This window comes from Brassica napus, chromosome C7 (genome assembly GCF_020379485.1).
Source record: "Brassica napus cultivar Da-Ae chromosome C7, Da-Ae, whole genome shotgun sequence".
Lineage (NCBI taxonomy): Eukaryota > Viridiplantae > Streptophyta > Magnoliopsida > Brassicales > Brassicaceae > Brassica > Brassica napus.
This window is the reverse complement of record NC_063450.1, coordinates 41,784,954-41,801,914: the sequence shown is the minus strand read 5'-3', so window position 1 is coordinate 41,801,914 and position 16,961 is coordinate 41,784,954. Positions and strand designations below refer to the sequence as shown.

Sequence of the window (16,961 nt, the reverse complement as noted above, 5' to 3'; positions counted from 1 at the left end):
GTTTGGAGGAACCTGGCTGGAGGTCTTATGCAAGACAAGTTCACTACTGATTGGAGTAACCTGATAAGGATTGTCTCGAAGCCTTGGCTAACGCCTATCAAGACTTTCCTCCTCAGATACACTTTACAGGCTGCGATGCACACAATTTGGTGGGAGAAGAATGCTCGTAGGCATGGGGAAGATCCTAAAACCATGGCTACTCTGACACAGCTTGTAGATAAAAATATAAGACTAAAGCTACCTGCAGTGAAAGGGAAGAGAAATTACTTAGAAGAAGGGCTGATTACTTGGTTTGAGACAAGACTAGATTTATGAAGAAGTAGATTCTATTCTTTTGGGGTACGGAAGTTTATATTTCATAAAAACAAAGAAGCACTTAACGTAATACTGTTTTTGTTTGAATAAATTTTACATTCATTCAAAAAAAAAATTAACTAATTCATTTTAAAAGCGATGATAGTGAATCCAAAATTGTACAATACGGATATACATCATGTGTGTGTGTATTTTTGAATTAATGGTTTTATATATAGTAGAATTGTCTTTAGAATACTGTTATTGTTTCTGTTATTAATTAATGTGTTTATAAGATTTTAATTTTAAAATTAGTACTTATTATACAAAAACTAGTATTTTGTATTTTAATCTGATCAATTATATATAAAGTTGTTAATTTGTTACTTGGAAGAAAATGGCAAGTAATTCAAATGTTATACTCTGTACGTTATATAATTGCAAAAAATTAATTAAAACGTATGTTATATTTATCCTTTGAATTATTTGCTAAAATAAAAAGAGAAAAGCCAAAATATTTACTTAGAAATTTGATGACACTGTGAATATGTTTAGGCTCGACATGACTATGACTATTTTCTTTCATTAAAGTAGAATTACTACTAACAAAAAAAGAACATAGGCAAAATAATCCCCTTACTATATATATATATTTGCACTAAACGTCATTAAAAAACTTAACTTTTGGCGATCCAGATCGATACTGGATAGTATATTTTACATCGCAGGAAGACGATGAAAATTAGTTCTCTTTTGAGAACTACTTATAATTCCTTTTTAACGATAAAAATAAAATTATTAGTATATCTATTCTACTAAAACCAAGTACAAAATAATACTTACCTATTTTTAAGTAATTTCTTACATTTTTTTCTTTCCTTTTAATTAATTTAAATCATTTTATTTATTGTATTTTACAAATAATTCGACTTCATTTATTACAGAGTACAAAATAAAATTTACGTATGGATCGTTTTTTTTTTGGTATCGGATTTTTGGATTTAAGATTAAATTTTGTTCGTAACTATAAATTTTCGGACATGGTTCGGATTCAGATTCAGATAGATTTGTAGGAACCTAAAAATATCCAAACAAATTATGTGTTTAAAATATCATTAAACCATTTATGAAAAGGTAAAAAATAACATTCATACGGTGTGCTGGTCAACCTAAAAGCTTTGTGTCATAAAAGTAAATATGTTAGGTTCAAGTATCAGCAGATAAGAAGAATGGATTAAACAACATGTTTTTTGTCTTTGGTTCACAGATATTAGGTTTCACTCTGAAACTTTTTGCAATAAAAAAAATAAAACAAGAAACTTTTTTTTTTTTTTTATATCTGTGGGCTTTTCCCAAGTGGTAAGCCCAGACTAATCCCCACAAGCCCTTCCATCCGGACACGCACGGTTATAGACGGGAAGGTGGTCAAAACGACTCGAACCCAGGACGGGCACTCTAGCTGGAGTTCCATTACCACTAGACCGAGAGCTCTCGGTTATAAAACAAGAAACTTGGAAAATATCATTGTCGCAAATTTGACAAAAAAATGTGAAAATTATAAGTTGAGACTTCTATTGCGTTGAAGATCATGCGGCTGTTGTGGCTGTCGCAGTAACAAATAGGCTGACGGCGGTGGCAGGCGGGTCCAAGCATGGACATGACTCTATTTATAACTTTTTTTAACTAAGTACTTATAGTTGTTGCTATAGAATATTAAGATTGATAAGGAAAAAAAAAAACTAAAAGTAAAATAAAAACCTTCATGTGAAATAATCAAAAGTTCATTCATATAACTCATGGATTGTTATTTGCATCTGAAATGTTCTTCTCGGTACCAAAATTTTAAGAGAAATTACCACAAATATCACGTCCATTTTACACTAATCAATTTTACAGTCACTTTTAACGAAGGGTAAAAGATACTTATACTACTAAAATTAACTAATCTTGATTTATGGTTTAGAATTGAGGGATAAGGTATGATTTTTGGAATGTAAAATTTAGGATTCTAATAAATATTAATACTTAAATTTTCTTAAAAAAATTTCAAAAATAGTTTCAAACATAATTTTCGATTTTCAAAAAAAAAGAAAAATTCAAAAAAAAAATTATAAAAAAGTTCGAATTTGAAAAAATATAATTCGAAAATTTTTCTTTAATGGTGGTAAACATAAAATTTCCCCAAATTTTAAATAATGAAACTCCATTAATAACGTTACTTTTATCTCTAAGTTTCGATGAAAAATTAGTTCAAAAAAAAAATTTCGATGAAAAATGAGACGCTGAGTAAGAATTCTACCAACATTGGTATTGTCATAGACTTATATTATGTCGTCACGGAGAAAACGTAGAAATTATGTTGAAGAAAGGAAAACAAACTTGCATTCAAGAAAAAAAATAGAGCAGGAAAAAGAAAATAATAATTATTTTTTGGTAAATTATTTTACCCAAAAAAGTCTGAGATATATATCTCCTCTACGTAACATGTTCAACTTGATTGTTTTATCTTTATCTTCTTTTTTATTCATAACAAGAGTCTCCTATCCTTTGTCACCGGATTCCCTAAAGAACTTCCCTATATATACTCATTCACTTCTTTCCCATGTCAACAAAAAAAAAACACAAACATCACATATTATACATATAAACATAAAAAACACATATATAAGATGTCTTGTAATAAGAAATCATTATTATTCGGCAACAAAGTCGTAGTTATACTTGTATTCCTCTTATGTTTGGTTCACTCATCCGAATCACTTCGACCATTGTTTGCATGCAACCCAGCAAACGGGTTAACCCGGACGCTCCGGTTCTGTCGGGTCAATGTACCGATCCACGTTAGGGTTCAAGACTTAATCGGACGTCTCACGTTGCAGGAGAAGATCCGCCTCCTCGTCAACAATGCCGCCGCTGTGCCACGCCTTGGCATTGGAGGCTATGAGTGGTGGTCCGAGGCTCTTCATGGCGTTTCCGACGTCGGTCCCGGAGCTAAGTTCGGTGGTGCTTTCCCTGGTGCCACCAGCTTCCCTCAGGTCATCACCACCGCAGCTTCTTTCAACCAGTCTCTATGGGAAGAGATCGGACGGGTGAGAATAAATGAATACTTTTTCTTACAAAAAATAAAATATGAAGGAATATTTGCTGATTAAAGAATATGCATTTTTGGAAACTAAGAATTCTAAATTTTGTGATTTCCTTACTTGAATAAACGACATCAACATCATAGCGGTCAGTACACGAGAGTTTGATTAGCGGGATGCTCTATTTTTATGTTTTATTATGTTTATTCCTTTGAAATTTATACTTATGTTATTTTTATTTGACTGTGATATGAGTCTATCGAATAAGTCAGACAGGTAGGTTAGAAATTTAGAATACAAACTTCTAAACCAACAAATATATTTCATGTGTATTAAACGGGAAATTTTATTTCGTTAAAGATTATATATATTACGTAGTATATATGTTAACTATCTGCGATATTAATAATTATGTGCAAGCTTTTACCAAAAAAAATAATAATTATGTGCAAGCTAGCTATAACCAGCGAAGGAATAAGATACTTTTGTTAACATATGGTCTATATACGGAGAATATATATATTTCTTTCAATATAAATCCAAGGTGTGTTGTGAAGAAATATATTAACTAAACTCGGCATGATTTAAATCAATTAAAAGGTGGTGTCTGATGAGGCAAGAGCTATGTACAATGGAGGCGTGGCCGGTCTGACGTATTGGAGCCCAAATGTGAATATACTGAGGGATCCACGGTGGGGCCGAGGCCAGGAAACTCCCGGAGAGGATCCTGTCGTGGCCGGAAAATACGCAGCCAGCTACGTTAGGGGACTTCAAGGTAACGGCGCCGGTAACCGCCTCAAAGTCGCCGCATGTTGCAAACATTACACAGCTTATGATCTTGATAATTGGAATGGCGTCGACCGTTTCCATTTCAACGCCAAGGTAAACTTTACACATTTAATCTTTTCTAACAACACATTTATTGATTGGGTCTCTATTTTTCTTACAACTTTATGGTTTGTTATTTACTAAAACTTCAGTATTTTCTTTTAGAAAATATAAACGAAATAATGAATGAGCAGAAAAATATATTGAATTTTCTGCTAAAACATATATAAGTTTACTTTCTAAAAATAAGTGGCTATTTTATATCGTTTTCAATTACCTATAGCTCCACGTAATGAATTGAATGTGACTGGATACGTTTTCTTGCAAGGCTTATCATCTTTTATCTTGTTTCGTGATCAGAGTCGTTAGACCTCAGAAAATAGTTTATATCTAGATATATTGCAATCGTTAGTCGTTAGTTATTTATAGTTCCGTAGAATATGCGTCACTTCGTAATCCTGCAAAAGACTTTTTCATCCGCCTGAAGTGAATTTTGTCATCAAATGGGTAAACATGGATATGTACATGCGTGTCACCGTCAGACACAAACAAGCACTTGCCTAACATTATATACCAGCTAAGCCAATAGGCAGTGTGACTTCGAGTGATGTGGCATATGCGTAGTCTTGTGTTATATAATGGTGGAGAATCTTATCCTTATTGGTCATGTGGACCAACTAGGCCAGCCTTCCTTGCCTTTTTCTTGTTCGTCCAAATATATACTTTAAATTATATCAAATAACAAAAGAAAAGATTCGTTTCTCTAACTTAATAATAATAATTCAAAACATAATAACATGCTTTGCTAATGTAGATAGCTAATAATTTAATTATTTTATACGTTTTTGATTCATTTAGGTCAGCAAACAAGATTTAGAGGACACGTACAATGTGCCATTCAAATCTTGTGTTTACGAGGGAAAGGTCGCGAGTGTTATGTGCTCATACAACCAAGTCAATGGAAAGCCAACTTGTGCTGATGAAAATCTCTTAAAGAACACCATTCGTGGTCAATGGCGTCTCAACGGGTAAGATTAAAAGTTGTCATAATCAACGGTTCAGATTTATTTGATACCTCTTCTCATACATCAGCTCAATTATAATGCATGCAGGTATATTGTATCAGATTGTGACTCCGTCGATGTTTTCTTTAACCAACAACACTATACCACAACTCCAGAGGAAGCTGCTGCTGCCTCCATTAAAGCTGGTGAGTTGTTTTCCACCGTCGATCTTTAAATCCACAAGAACCGGTGATCACTTTGATGACAAAAGATATCATGTCGTTTTTGCAGGTTTGGATTTGGACTGCGGGCCGTTTTTGGCGATCTTCACGGAAGGAGCTGTGAAGAAGGGATTATTGACGGAGTACGACGTTAATTTAGCACTTGCTAATACCATAACGGTCCAGATGAGACTTGGTATGTTTGATGGCAATCTTGGGCCGTATGCTAATCTTGGGCCTAGAGATGTTTGTACTCTAGCCCATAGACATTTAGCCCTTGAAGCGGCCCATCAAGGAATTGTGCTTCTCAAAAACTCTGGTCGTTCTCTTCCACTCTCCCCTAGGCGTCACCGCACTGTTGCCGTGATTGGACCCAACTCCGACGTCACTGAGACCATGATCGGAAACTATGCAGGTAGATAAGATAGTCCAACAAAAATAATTCGAGATACACATTATTTATCAATAACAAAATTTTGAGTACATTTTTATTTTGACAGGGAAAGCTTGTACCTATACGACACCGTTACAAGGAATCTCAAGATATGCGAGAACACTTCACCAAGCTGGTTGTGCAGGCGTGGCTTGCCGAGGGAACCAAGGATTTGGTGCGGCAGAGGCGGCTGCACGTGAAGCAGAAGCGACGGTTCTTGTGATGGGACTGGACCAGTCGATAGAGGCGGAGACACGAGATCGAACCGGGTTGTTGTTACCTGGTTACCAACAAGAGCTTGTTACACGAGTAGCTCAAGCTTCTAAAGGTCCAGTGATTCTGGTCCTTATGGGTGGTGGCCCCATCGATGTTTCCTTTGCTAAGAACAATCCACGTGTTGCTGCCATCATCTGGGCCGGGTATCCGGGTCAAGCTGGTGGAGCTGCCATCGCCAATATAATCTTCGGTGCTGTTAACCCTGGTACGTCCTTATCAAATTACATACAATTATGATTTATATTCTTGTAAACCAAAGTAAAATTAGTTTTATCACATATCCGAACTAAAATATCATAATTTAGCAGCTAAAAAATAAATAATGTATGCATCTTTTGATAGGAGGGAAGCTACCTATGACATGGTATCCACAAGATTACGTAGCAAAAGTGCCAATGACGATAATGGCTATGAGAGCATATGGAAATTACCCAGGAAGAACCTACAGATTCTACAAAGGTCCAGTGGTGTTTCCATTTGGGTTCGGTTTAAGTTACACCACCTTCACTCATAGTTTGGCCCAAAACCCATTAGCCCAACTATCAGTTTCATCCTACAAACTCAACTCTGCCATTTTCAACTCCTCATCTAACTCTATCAAAGTGTCTCATGCCAACTGTGGAACGTTTCCAAAAGTGCCTCTCCATGTTGAAGTATCAAACACAGGTGAATTTGACGGAACCCACACGGTGTTCGTCTTTGTCGAGCCGCCGAAAAACGGGATAAAAGGATTGGGTGTGAACAAACAATTGATAGCGTTTGAGAAGGTTCATGTCACGGCAGGAGCAAAACGGACCGTTCAAGTCGATGTTGATGCTTGCAAGCATCTTGGTGTAGTAGATGAGTATGGAAGGAGGAGAATCCCAATGGGTGAACATAAATTGCATATCGGTGATCTTAAACATACTATTTTGGTCCAACCGCAATTTTAAAAGAGCCATACAAAAAAGAAGCAACAAATAAGGAAACGAAGTGGAGTGTTTCCTTTTATTTATATGTTACATTATATATAAGAGATATAGGTTATTTTCTTGAGAAATTACTCAAGAAATGGTTCAATCCGAAAAGAAGCACCAAAGGGTTGCTTCTTGGATTTGTGTGTTTTATTTCTTCTATTTTTCGTCATCAATTGTCAATGTTGCTGTAACTTGTGGCTCCCAAAATAAGAAAGACATAGGGGGCCCTTGTAAAATGTTGAAACTAAGGAAAAAAATGAAGATAATGATAATTTGATATATACAGTATTTCTTTGTTTTTCTTCTCTCTCTATGGTGTTGTATGCGTGAATAATTAGCAATATTTTTGAAGATTAATGTTACATGCTGTGATCATGTTGGTGTGAGGTGGTAGCACCGGCGGATCTATCCGGGATAAAATTATAAAACATGGTTTAATACTTATATAAATTTGAACTATCAACAAGTGCATTGTAAGAAATCAGTCAAAAATACACCAATTTATAAAATTCATGGTGGGCAGCTGCTCTCCCACTCTTCATGTAGCTTCGCCTCTAGGTAGTAGTGACCAATGAGACCATAGCTTTGTGGTAGGTAACTTAACGTTCGAAAAAACAAAGCCTTGAGTTCGAATATTGGTCATCATTACCCTCCTCTGTTTCTTCCAATAATTATTTGATTTAACATTAGAGGCATTCTCAAATGCCTTCTCTTTTTAAACAAAAAAAAAATGTTGGTGTGGTGGATGGAATTTTAAAAAGTGTTTTTATTCGTATCTGAGTTTTAGGTTTGGTTTGAATAATAGGTTATTTCGTGTCTCGTCTTGAGATTACTTTTTAGGTTTGATTTTTCTTCTTCTTCTTCTTCCAAATATGGTTTATTTTCATGTCAGCCAATAAATTGTTTAAAATAGGCAAAGTAAAAACGCAAAAAAGAGGAGGTTGGTGACTTGTACTCAACTGCTACAAAATTCCCCTCTGCATTTTTGACCCTCTCTATACTAGACTTATCTCTACTTACTTGCACCACAAGTCTTGAAATTCTCGATAGACACCTAAATAGATGTATGGAACTATATAAAATGATTTATACTAGTATGTTCTTGTTCTAAAAATGGCATTGTCACTCATCAGAAACCTCCGGATATCGGTTACCCTTGTCGTTTTTTCCTTCCTCTTAACTACTTTTCCAGGTTTTGTTGCTCATTTTACACACCCACATATGTTACTTCTGCCAAAAGTAGGCTTTCATTACTCTTTATCTAAATTTTATAGGGATCGCTTACGATGACGAAGACGATTCAGAAGGAGGTGTAGGTGGAGGTGGCGGGCCAGGATTTAGCGGTGGTGGAACAGGTGTGGGAGGCGGAGGGATAGGCGGTGGCGGGACAGGATTTGGCGGTGGTGGAACAGGTGTGGGAGGCGGAGGGATAGGCGGTGGTGGCACAGGTGTGGGAGGTGGTGGTACTGGATTTAGCGGTGGAGGGACGGGTTTAGGTGGAGGAGGATTGGGTTGCAGTAGCGGCGGAGGGACAGGTTTTGGAGGAGGAGGACTAGGTGGCGGCGGGTTAGGTGGGAACGATCCACCGGAGATAGTTGCGAAAGCTTTGGAGTGCTTAAATGAGAAACACGTAATATGTTTTACTTGCGACACAAGAATCTGCTACCTTAAATCTAAATTTAAAAGCACATTTCGAGTTTCAACTAAGTTATTCTAAGCTGGTTTGTATAGGATTAGTTCAGATTATCTCAATTGAGAATACATCTAAGTAATGTTAACAAAATAGCTAGATGTTAGTCAGATGTTTTATAGGGAATTAAGCCGCCTAAACCGAGTTTTAGAACACCGCTTATAAATCAGTTTTGATTGGCTGAAAAATTAGCTAACAGAGAGTGCGAGGATGAAATGCAGATTTACAGAGAGTGCGAGGATGCATGGAGGCTAACGTTAAACGGAGACCTGAACATTCCGATGGCGAGGGCGGAGGAGTTCTGCGAGGGACCATGCTTCTCCGAAACACATTTGGCTTTGAATTGCATTGACGAGATTGTTCACCACTTCAGATTCTTCAACAGAGCCACCGTTTACAACATCCGTGAAACCCTCAAGTCCGGCTGCAGCTACGGACCTGAACGAGGTTTTGATTTCAGAGACCATGTCTTGATCTGGTCTAGATTGGTTCTTTTGTTTCTTGTTTTAAAGTTTAGTTCAAATTTGCATGCAGGCATTTTCAACGTTCTAGAGCACATCGAAGATGAAGAAGAAAATGGAAATGAGAGAATGAAGTCAAGGTCTGGACCGTTGCTTGGGACTGTGTTGTTCATCATTGCCTTGCTTCTTTAAGAGATGTCTTAATGTTTAATCTTTAGCTATTATCTTATAGATGTTGCTTATTTGACAATTACAATATTTATAAATCGATCTCTTTGTATCTACAGAGAGACTATCTAATCGAGGAGTACTTTTATATAGTTTCTTCTTTCTTGTTTAAGGAAAACAAAATTTGGGTTGTTTGTATTAAAAATATTTTACGAGAAGCCAGTTTTTTTTTTATAACGTTGATTTATTATGATATTACATTTATCAGAAATATTATATAGACGATTCGACAACCGACAATACTATCTGTCTTCTGTAGTCTGCATTAATAAATCGCTCATTTCCGGGACTTGAAACCTGGATTTCCTGTAATCTGCAGGAAATTGCATAGTCTGAAGTTTGAATCTCAGATTTGGATGTAAATACCTTTAAACCTTAACTATTAGGCTACGGTGCTTCCACGATGAAAAGCCAGTTTAGTGTTGTGATTAATTTTGTAGGCTCACAGTAATTTTATTATTTCAGAATTTAACATATTAAGGAATTGGGTTATTTAAAAGTCGTCTGGTTTCCAACAGTTGGATCTACCATTCTCTCCAATTGTGCTAACTTTGAAAAGAACTATCATATGCTGATCCATTGTTACATAAAATCAATTAGCTAAATTAGTATGAATATAATTTAGCTTTACTCAGTGGCGGCCCCAAGAAAACTTTTATGTGGGGTCAAAAAGGTTAACAGTGTGGTAGAGCCTCTACTAACAAAATAGTGAAAAATATAGGTCTAGATCTTCTCGTGTGTGTGTGTGTGTAAAAGAATATACCGTTTCTCAGTATTATAATATCGAACGCATATTCGCTTGTATTAATTTTGAGCAGCTAGACAGTCACTTGAATCTAAAGTACAATTTGATTGGCTATGGGTTAAAGATCCAACTTCTGTTCGCCTTTAAATTTTCATATGATCATAATGCGTTTCACACGAAATACCGATTGTAATATTGTATCAACGTTTTCTCCCTTTTTGGTAAATCGTGTGAACGGTAACTTTAATTTGCTTTAAGCTAATTGTGGTAAAATATCCAAGTATGTTTTTCATTCTCTTCTTAATCTATTTACGCATAATCGTATTTGTTCATATCATAGTGAATCTTTGCGTGCTTATTTACCTTTTTATAATTTGTCTTTTTAATGATGGACACAAAATGAATCCAAAATTGATAATTTTGTGCGTCCTTAAATCTCAACCAATACAAATCCGCATGATCCTAGTTTCGCAGGATATACAATTAATTCAATCAAAAGTGATCAAGTTTGATAAGTTTCATGGGCTTCCGACTTAAAATTATTTGGCGGTAAGTGGAGTTGCATAAGTCTTTTATATATTACTCAAGTCCCTTACATATTTCCAATGTGAGATCTTTTTCTAACACCCTCTCTCGAAATAATAGTGCATATAATCATTAATCTCGCAAAATCCATCATACCCCTCCGAGACAATGCTTTATTTCCTAGCAATCTCGGCGGAATTGAGTTTTCTATGGGTCATCAGCTAATGGAATGATCGGACCACTGTCCGGGCCATATTAATGGGTCAAAGTGTGAACTGGCTTTGATACCATGATAAGTTTCATGGCTTCCAACTTAAAACCAATTGGCGGTAAGTGGAGTTGTCCAAATCCTTTATATATTACTCAAATCCCTTATATATTTCCAATTTACGTATTTCTAATGTATGATCTTTTCTCTAACAAAGTTGATCGCACAATGTAAACAAATTACAATCAGTGCAATTAATGTTTTTTGGTGAATAAGTCGATTGCCTTGGACATTGCATAATATGATTTCTTTCTAATTATGCGTTTTACATCTCTAAAAATATGATTTTTTTTATGAGTTTTTTTTTCTAAACATTTCTGATGAGTATACTAATACTATAACACAAAAGAGAGCATACAAATTAGAGTTCCACAAATCATAAACATTTTAGTTGTCTTGTTTTGTCTTTCTAATTGAAATTTTCCTTTTAAGATTTTGAAAACACAAGAAAGAAATCATATATTTTGTTCGTCATGAAAAGATAAATTATTTCTAAGACAAAACAATTTTGCTTTCTGGAGCTATGCAGTACAACTGTACAAGTGTATATGATATATGGTTACATGAAGGACATGTCGATGAATGAAAATAGGTAGGGTTATTGATTGTTCAAGTGCTCATAAGAGAGTATGAGTATCAAGAGATTATAGAGATTGACAGTAACCAAGAGAGAAGAGAATGGTGAAGAAGAAATGGGAACTCCCCTCTTTCAGCTTGGATTATAATTGATTACAATGAGAGCTCTTTAAGAAGAAGAAGACAAAGAGAGATAGATCTGGATTCAAAATGAATGGTTGGGATGAGAGGATCTGAATTAATTTGAATTGGATGGCTGAGATGCATGAGAGCTTCCAATGTGATAGTGACAGCTCCTAACAACCATCTCTCTTCCCTCCAACATGTTATTTTAATCCCCACTTGTCCAGCATCTCTCTCCAAAGGTCAGAACCTAATTTGAAGTCAAATTTGCCTCTCAAGTTGAAGTTGCACGAATTTCACTCTTAGGCACTCAAGTCTGGCACTCAAGTCTCAAGTCTGGCAGCTTACTTCTCAAGTCTGGCAGCTTAATTCTCAAGTCTGGATAATCCTTATAAAGCCTTATAAAACCTTATAAAGCCTTATAAAACCTTATAAGTCTTTAGCTTAATTCTGCTTCATGTCAACACTCCCCCTCAAGCTTGACCATAGGAGATCTTTGGGCAAGCTTGGAACTGAGAGTACTTGCCTCATTAAAAACCTAAGCATAGAAAACCCTTTGGGATAAAACCACACTTAGGAAAAGAGTACAAGCCTCTCAGCCTAAGGATTGGCCAGTGAGTTTATGAGCCTTATGATGATGTTGAGGGACTCATAAACTCTGGATCATGGCCTTACTTCAATGGCAAGCAGACTCCAATGCCTTCCTTGCTTCACACTTAAAACAGCCTTTGAGCTTCTTCTTATGACCAGAGCTTGTCTCCCCCTTTCTTCTAGCTTCTTGCTTCCATTTAGGGTTGAATCCAAGCCTGCCTTTTCTCATGAGCTCAATAGGTACCTTGTAAACATTTCTGGAATGCTGGTGAGGAGTACTGAACACTTGAATCCCTCACACCAGCTGCTTCTCAACCAGTATGTGCATTGTCACTCTTGAAGCTTTCAACATGTAGGGGGACGTTGCAACTCCATGATCTGCCACCATCATGTGATTGCTCAGCCAAGAAAATCCCTAGTTGAATACTCCTTGTGTCCTTGCATATATGTGGCCAGATTGTAAATCACCATTTGCTGGCTTCCTTAAACTTCATCAACCAGGTACAAGCACACATGCTATGGGCTGATTCAAAGCTTCCCAACTGAAGGTATCTGTTCTAACTCCATATAGTAGTTGATCCATAGCTTCCCAACCAGAAGGTATTGTTCCAACTGAAGGTAACTGCTCTAACTCTATATAGTAGCTGATCCATAGCTTCCCAACCAGAAGGTAACTGTTCTAACTCCACGCCTTGGGCTGATCCATAGCATTCCACTCAGCTCCACCTGATTTTCTTGTCAAGTAGTCTATGATGGCCATCTGTTCTAACACCAAGTTGTTGATGTCCATGTTGATGTTTCTTTGTAGTGGGTTCTAGATGGCTGGTGAGCTCCACTTCTGATCTCTGGTGAGGCAATGGACGACTTGAACCTTCAGGAATGATGCTCACCATTACCCCTCCTTAAGCTTGATCCGGAGAGTATAAGTGAAGGACCAAGCTTGGAAAGTGAGCAATACTGAACCTAAACCAGGAGCACAATAGTACCAACACCTGCGCTTAAGCCAACTGATCCACCCTTGGTCTCTGCTCCAATGCCTTTAGAGGTAATTGAGGCAATAGATGACTTGGACCTTCAGGATTGCTCACCATTACCCCTCCTCAAGCTTGATCCGGAGAAAATGAGTGAAGGACCAAGCTTGGAAGTGAGCAACACTGAGTCTTGAAACCAGGAGTGCATCACCCTAACAGCTGCGCTTAAGCTAACCGGTTCCTCCCTTGATCTCTTCTCCCCTGCCTCTTGTAAGTCTTTTGAACCAGGAGCTCAACAACCAAACGGTCTGCGCTTAAGTCAACCGGTTCTTGCAATTCATGAGGAGATTCAGCCTGGTGGATGGCTGATCAAACACTAGTCTGCCTCTCCATCAATACTCCTTCCTGAAGTATCTTCAAAGCTCAGCCATATTCTATCTCATCCACGACTTATTACCATCTGAACTCCTCACACAAACAATCTCTCCATGGTCAGGAATATACACACTGTGTAGGCTCTGGATCATACAGGAATGTACACATGTGTAGGCTCTGAACAGCATGGGAAAAGTCTTCGTCTTTGTCTTGATTTGATGATGGACAGAGAACAACACTTGTGTACCTGAAACATCACTCAAACTCCAGCAAGAATCAGACCACACACACTAGGATCAGAACTTGGTAACTCACCAATCCTGATCCCAATGTTTTAAGAAAATGCAATAGATAGAATCTAAACAACTCATTCAGTTCAAATCCATGCAAACTATTCACTAAATGCTCAGGTATGATAACTCATCAATTACAAGGCATTTTGGCTATTTTTAATGACCATTTAAGTAACAACATGATTAATTAAATGTCAAAACGTGGACTAGATAACTCATCTAATCATTCCAAGCAGTTCATGAATGCATCACAGGACCAGAAACAACATATGGATGCAAACAAGACTAGAAACAACATATAAATGCATTACAAGACCAGGAAACTCTCCTAGATTTCTAGCAATGCAGCTAGACACAAAACAGGTTCTAGACAACTCGCCTAGACCTTACACAACTCAAACAATTGACTTAAAACAATAACTAGTCATAACCATGCTGGTAAACTTAGAAATAATTTAAAAACAGAATCAACAAACACAACTTAAGTATCTTGAGACATGAACTAGGTTCAACAACTCTAGCAACTTGAACATGTCCCAAGTATACTAAACACACCACTCAACACAACCAGAACCATTATCCCAAACTCATATCAAGAAGGAGAGGTTTAACTTACAACCAAGGAACCTGAGCTGGTTCCTTGAACCTCCAATACACATGGGTCATGACAATTTGTTGGATCTGAGATGTTGAGTTGAACTCCAACTCCTTCTCTTTAAGTACATGACCTCCTTCTTGTATCCATCACACCAAAGTCTCCTCCTTTCTTCATGCTTGAGAGTCGCCACCTTCTTGGAAGCTCTCTTCTTGGATAGAGAAAGAGAACCACTTGAACAAGGTAGTTTTGAAGCTTTGCTAGGAAAACTACTCCATAAACTTTTGCTTTCAAGTGGTTTCTTCACCATATTTGACAGGGGAAAAGAGATTGGAAACTTTGGAAAATAATAGACCGCTGGATAAAAGAGTGTGCTCAAGAATCTTCAAGAAAAAAAGAGTGGTAGACTGAACTGGTTGAGCTTGATGAGGGTTCTTGAGGCTTAGAGACTTGTATACACCTTGCCTTAGAGCTGGTTGTGGGTTCTTCCTTCTTGGGAAAACCTTTGGACCGCTGGACAAAAGGTTGTACCAGACTCAGATGAAGATGAACTGAGAATGAATTAGATTTGCGGAAGCTTTTGTGAGGTTCAGGAGCTTAAAGCTTTGATACCATGTAAGAAAATATGATTAATATGAGAGTAAAAGACAATGAGGAACATAGTAAACAGAGAGATAAGTGATGAAGAGTAAATTAAGTTGAGAATAAGAGAGTATGAGTATCAAGAAATTATAGAGATTGACAGTAACCAAGAGAGAAGAGAATGGTGAAGAAGAAAGGAGAACTCCCCTCTTTCAGCTTGGATTATAATTGATTACAATGAGAGCTCTTTAAAAAGAAGAAGACAAAGAGAGATAGATCTGGATTCAAAATGAATGGTTGGGATGAGAGGATCTGAATTAATTTGAATTGGATGGCTGAGATGCATGAGAGCTTCCAATGTGATAGTGACAGCTCCTAACAACCATCTCTCTTCCCTCCAACATGTTATTTTAATCCCTACTTGTCCAGCATCTCTCTCCAAAGGTCAGAACCTAATTTGAATTCAAATTTGCCTCTCAAGTTGAAGTTGCACGAATTTTACTCTTAGGCACTCAAGTCTGGCACTCAAGTCTCAAGTCTGGCAGCTTACTTCTCATGTCTGGCAGTTTACTTCTCAAATCTGGATAATCCTTATAAAACCTTATAAAACCTTATAAAGCCTTATAAAACTTTATAAGTCTTTAGCTTAATTCTATTTCATGTGAACACTCGTATGCTTCATGTCAACACTCATATGCAAGACAAAGCGTATTTATGTCAAAGCTCGGATCTATGTAAGTTGGTGAGAGGATCGCAGGATCCTTATGGACCTGCATGGCTATTACAGTAACCTCTCTCTTTACGCATCTTATTTATGCCAACGGACCCTTACATATGGACCCAAATTAAATTTATATACAATAATTTTTTTGACTAATTTATACACAATAATTTCGACAAATATACTTACGAAACAAAAATACAAAAATAATATATGTATGTATTATAATATTTAGAAACCTGCGCATACTCTATACTATGATATCCTGGTGGTCTAAATTTTTCCCTAGAATTAGTGTTCATGGAAATTATGTAATAATAAAGTTGTCGCGTGTTCTAAGCAATTAATAGTATTCAGAAGAATTGCTCTTCTAGTCATGCAAAAGAAATGGTGAGACGTAAGTTGTAGAACTTAGTGAAATAATAATCTATATTATTATTTATGAAGTAATTTTGCTGATTTGTCATGTTCTCCAAGATTTTAGTTAATTTTGTTTATTTGTCATGTTTTTATTATGTTTTAGCTAAATCATTGATTTATTATTTATTTTTAGCGAAGTCACTAATTTATTAATTTAAAAAATACCCTTAATGAATCTTATATATGTTAAAAACGAATCTTATTTTAATAATATTAAATTTATACGTTATATATTAAAATTTAGTTAGTTTTTCTTATTTGTCATATTTTTATTAGGTTTTAGATTTTCAGCTAGGTTATTGATTTATTAACAATTTCTAACTGATTCGCTAATTTTTTAATTAAAACAATACCCTTGATGAATTTTATATATAATTAAAACAAATGTTATTTCAATCATACAAAATTTATATGTTATATTAAATATTAAATAATTGATTCTGAGTAATAAAATAAAATTATCAAAAAGTTAAAAAATAAGATATTCTTATATATTGTGTTGCTATCTGAAACAATATTTTTATTATAAAAGTTAAAAATTAAGATACAAAACAAATTATAATTAAATATTAGCCAGCAAAAAACACTTATATAAAGATATTTCTAAACTATTTTTAGATATGAGTGTTTAAAAAAATTTAACACAATAATAAGCATATATTTTGATAAAAAATATTTGACCTTTATAAATGTTTTGATGTT

At 35.9% G+C, this 16,961-nt stretch overlaps 2 protein-coding genes across 2 annotated transcripts; both read left to right on the top strand.

Annotated features, from left to right (window-relative positions):
• The first annotated feature begins 2,794 nt into the window (after positions 1-2,794).
• On the top strand, positions 2,795-7,383 carry LOC106410361 (beta-D-xylosidase 1-like). The gene is made up of 7 exons (XM_013850853.3): positions 2,795-3,383; positions 3,978-4,259; positions 5,064-5,233; positions 5,318-5,415; positions 5,501-5,845; positions 5,931-6,344; positions 6,482-7,383. The coding sequence occupies exons 1-7, from the start codon at positions 2,964-2,966 to the stop codon at positions 7,069-7,071; spliced, it is 2,319 nt and encodes a 772-aa protein (XP_013706307.1). The 5' UTR covers positions 2,795-2,963; the 3' UTR covers positions 7,072-7,383.
• Positions 7,384-7,933: 550 nt separating this feature from the next.
• On the top strand, positions 7,934-9,651 carry LOC106409730 (protein argonaute 18). The gene is made up of 4 exons (XM_048762224.1): positions 7,934-8,287; positions 8,370-8,725; positions 9,007-9,232; positions 9,320-9,651. The coding sequence occupies exons 1-4, from the start codon at positions 8,209-8,211 to the stop codon at positions 9,436-9,438; spliced, it is 780 nt and encodes a 259-aa protein (XP_048618181.1). The 5' UTR covers positions 7,934-8,208; the 3' UTR covers positions 9,439-9,651.
• Positions 9,652-16,961: the final 7,310 nt, after the last annotated feature.

What these genes read in the sequence shown, in the direction of transcription:
- LOC106410361 (XM_013850853.3), top strand. Translation starts at nt 2,964, where the DNA reads ATGTCTTGTAATAAGAAATCATTATTATTCGGCAACAAAGTCGTAGTT. An exon ending in GTTTCCATTTCAACGCCAAG is followed by an intron (nt 4,260 to 5,063) that starts GTAAACTTTACA and finishes TGATTCATTTAG; the next exon opens with GTCAGCAAACAAGATTTAGA. An exon ending in CTTCGGTGCTGTTAACCCTG is followed by an intron (nt 6,345 to 6,481) that starts GTACGTCCTTAT and finishes ATCTTTTGATAG; the next exon opens with GAGGGAAGCTACCTATGACA.
- LOC106409730 (XM_048762224.1), top strand. Translation starts at nt 8,209, where the DNA reads ATGGCATTGTCACTCATCAGAAACCTCCGGATATCGGTTACCCTTGTC. An exon ending in CCTCTTAACTACTTTTCCAG is followed by an intron (nt 8,288 to 8,369) that starts GTTTTGTTGCTC and finishes TAAATTTTATAG; the next exon opens with GGATCGCTTACGATGACGAA. An exon ending in CAGCTACGGACCTGAACGAG is followed by an intron (nt 9,233 to 9,319) that starts GTTTTGATTTCA and finishes ATTTGCATGCAG; the next exon opens with GCATTTTCAACGTTCTAGAG.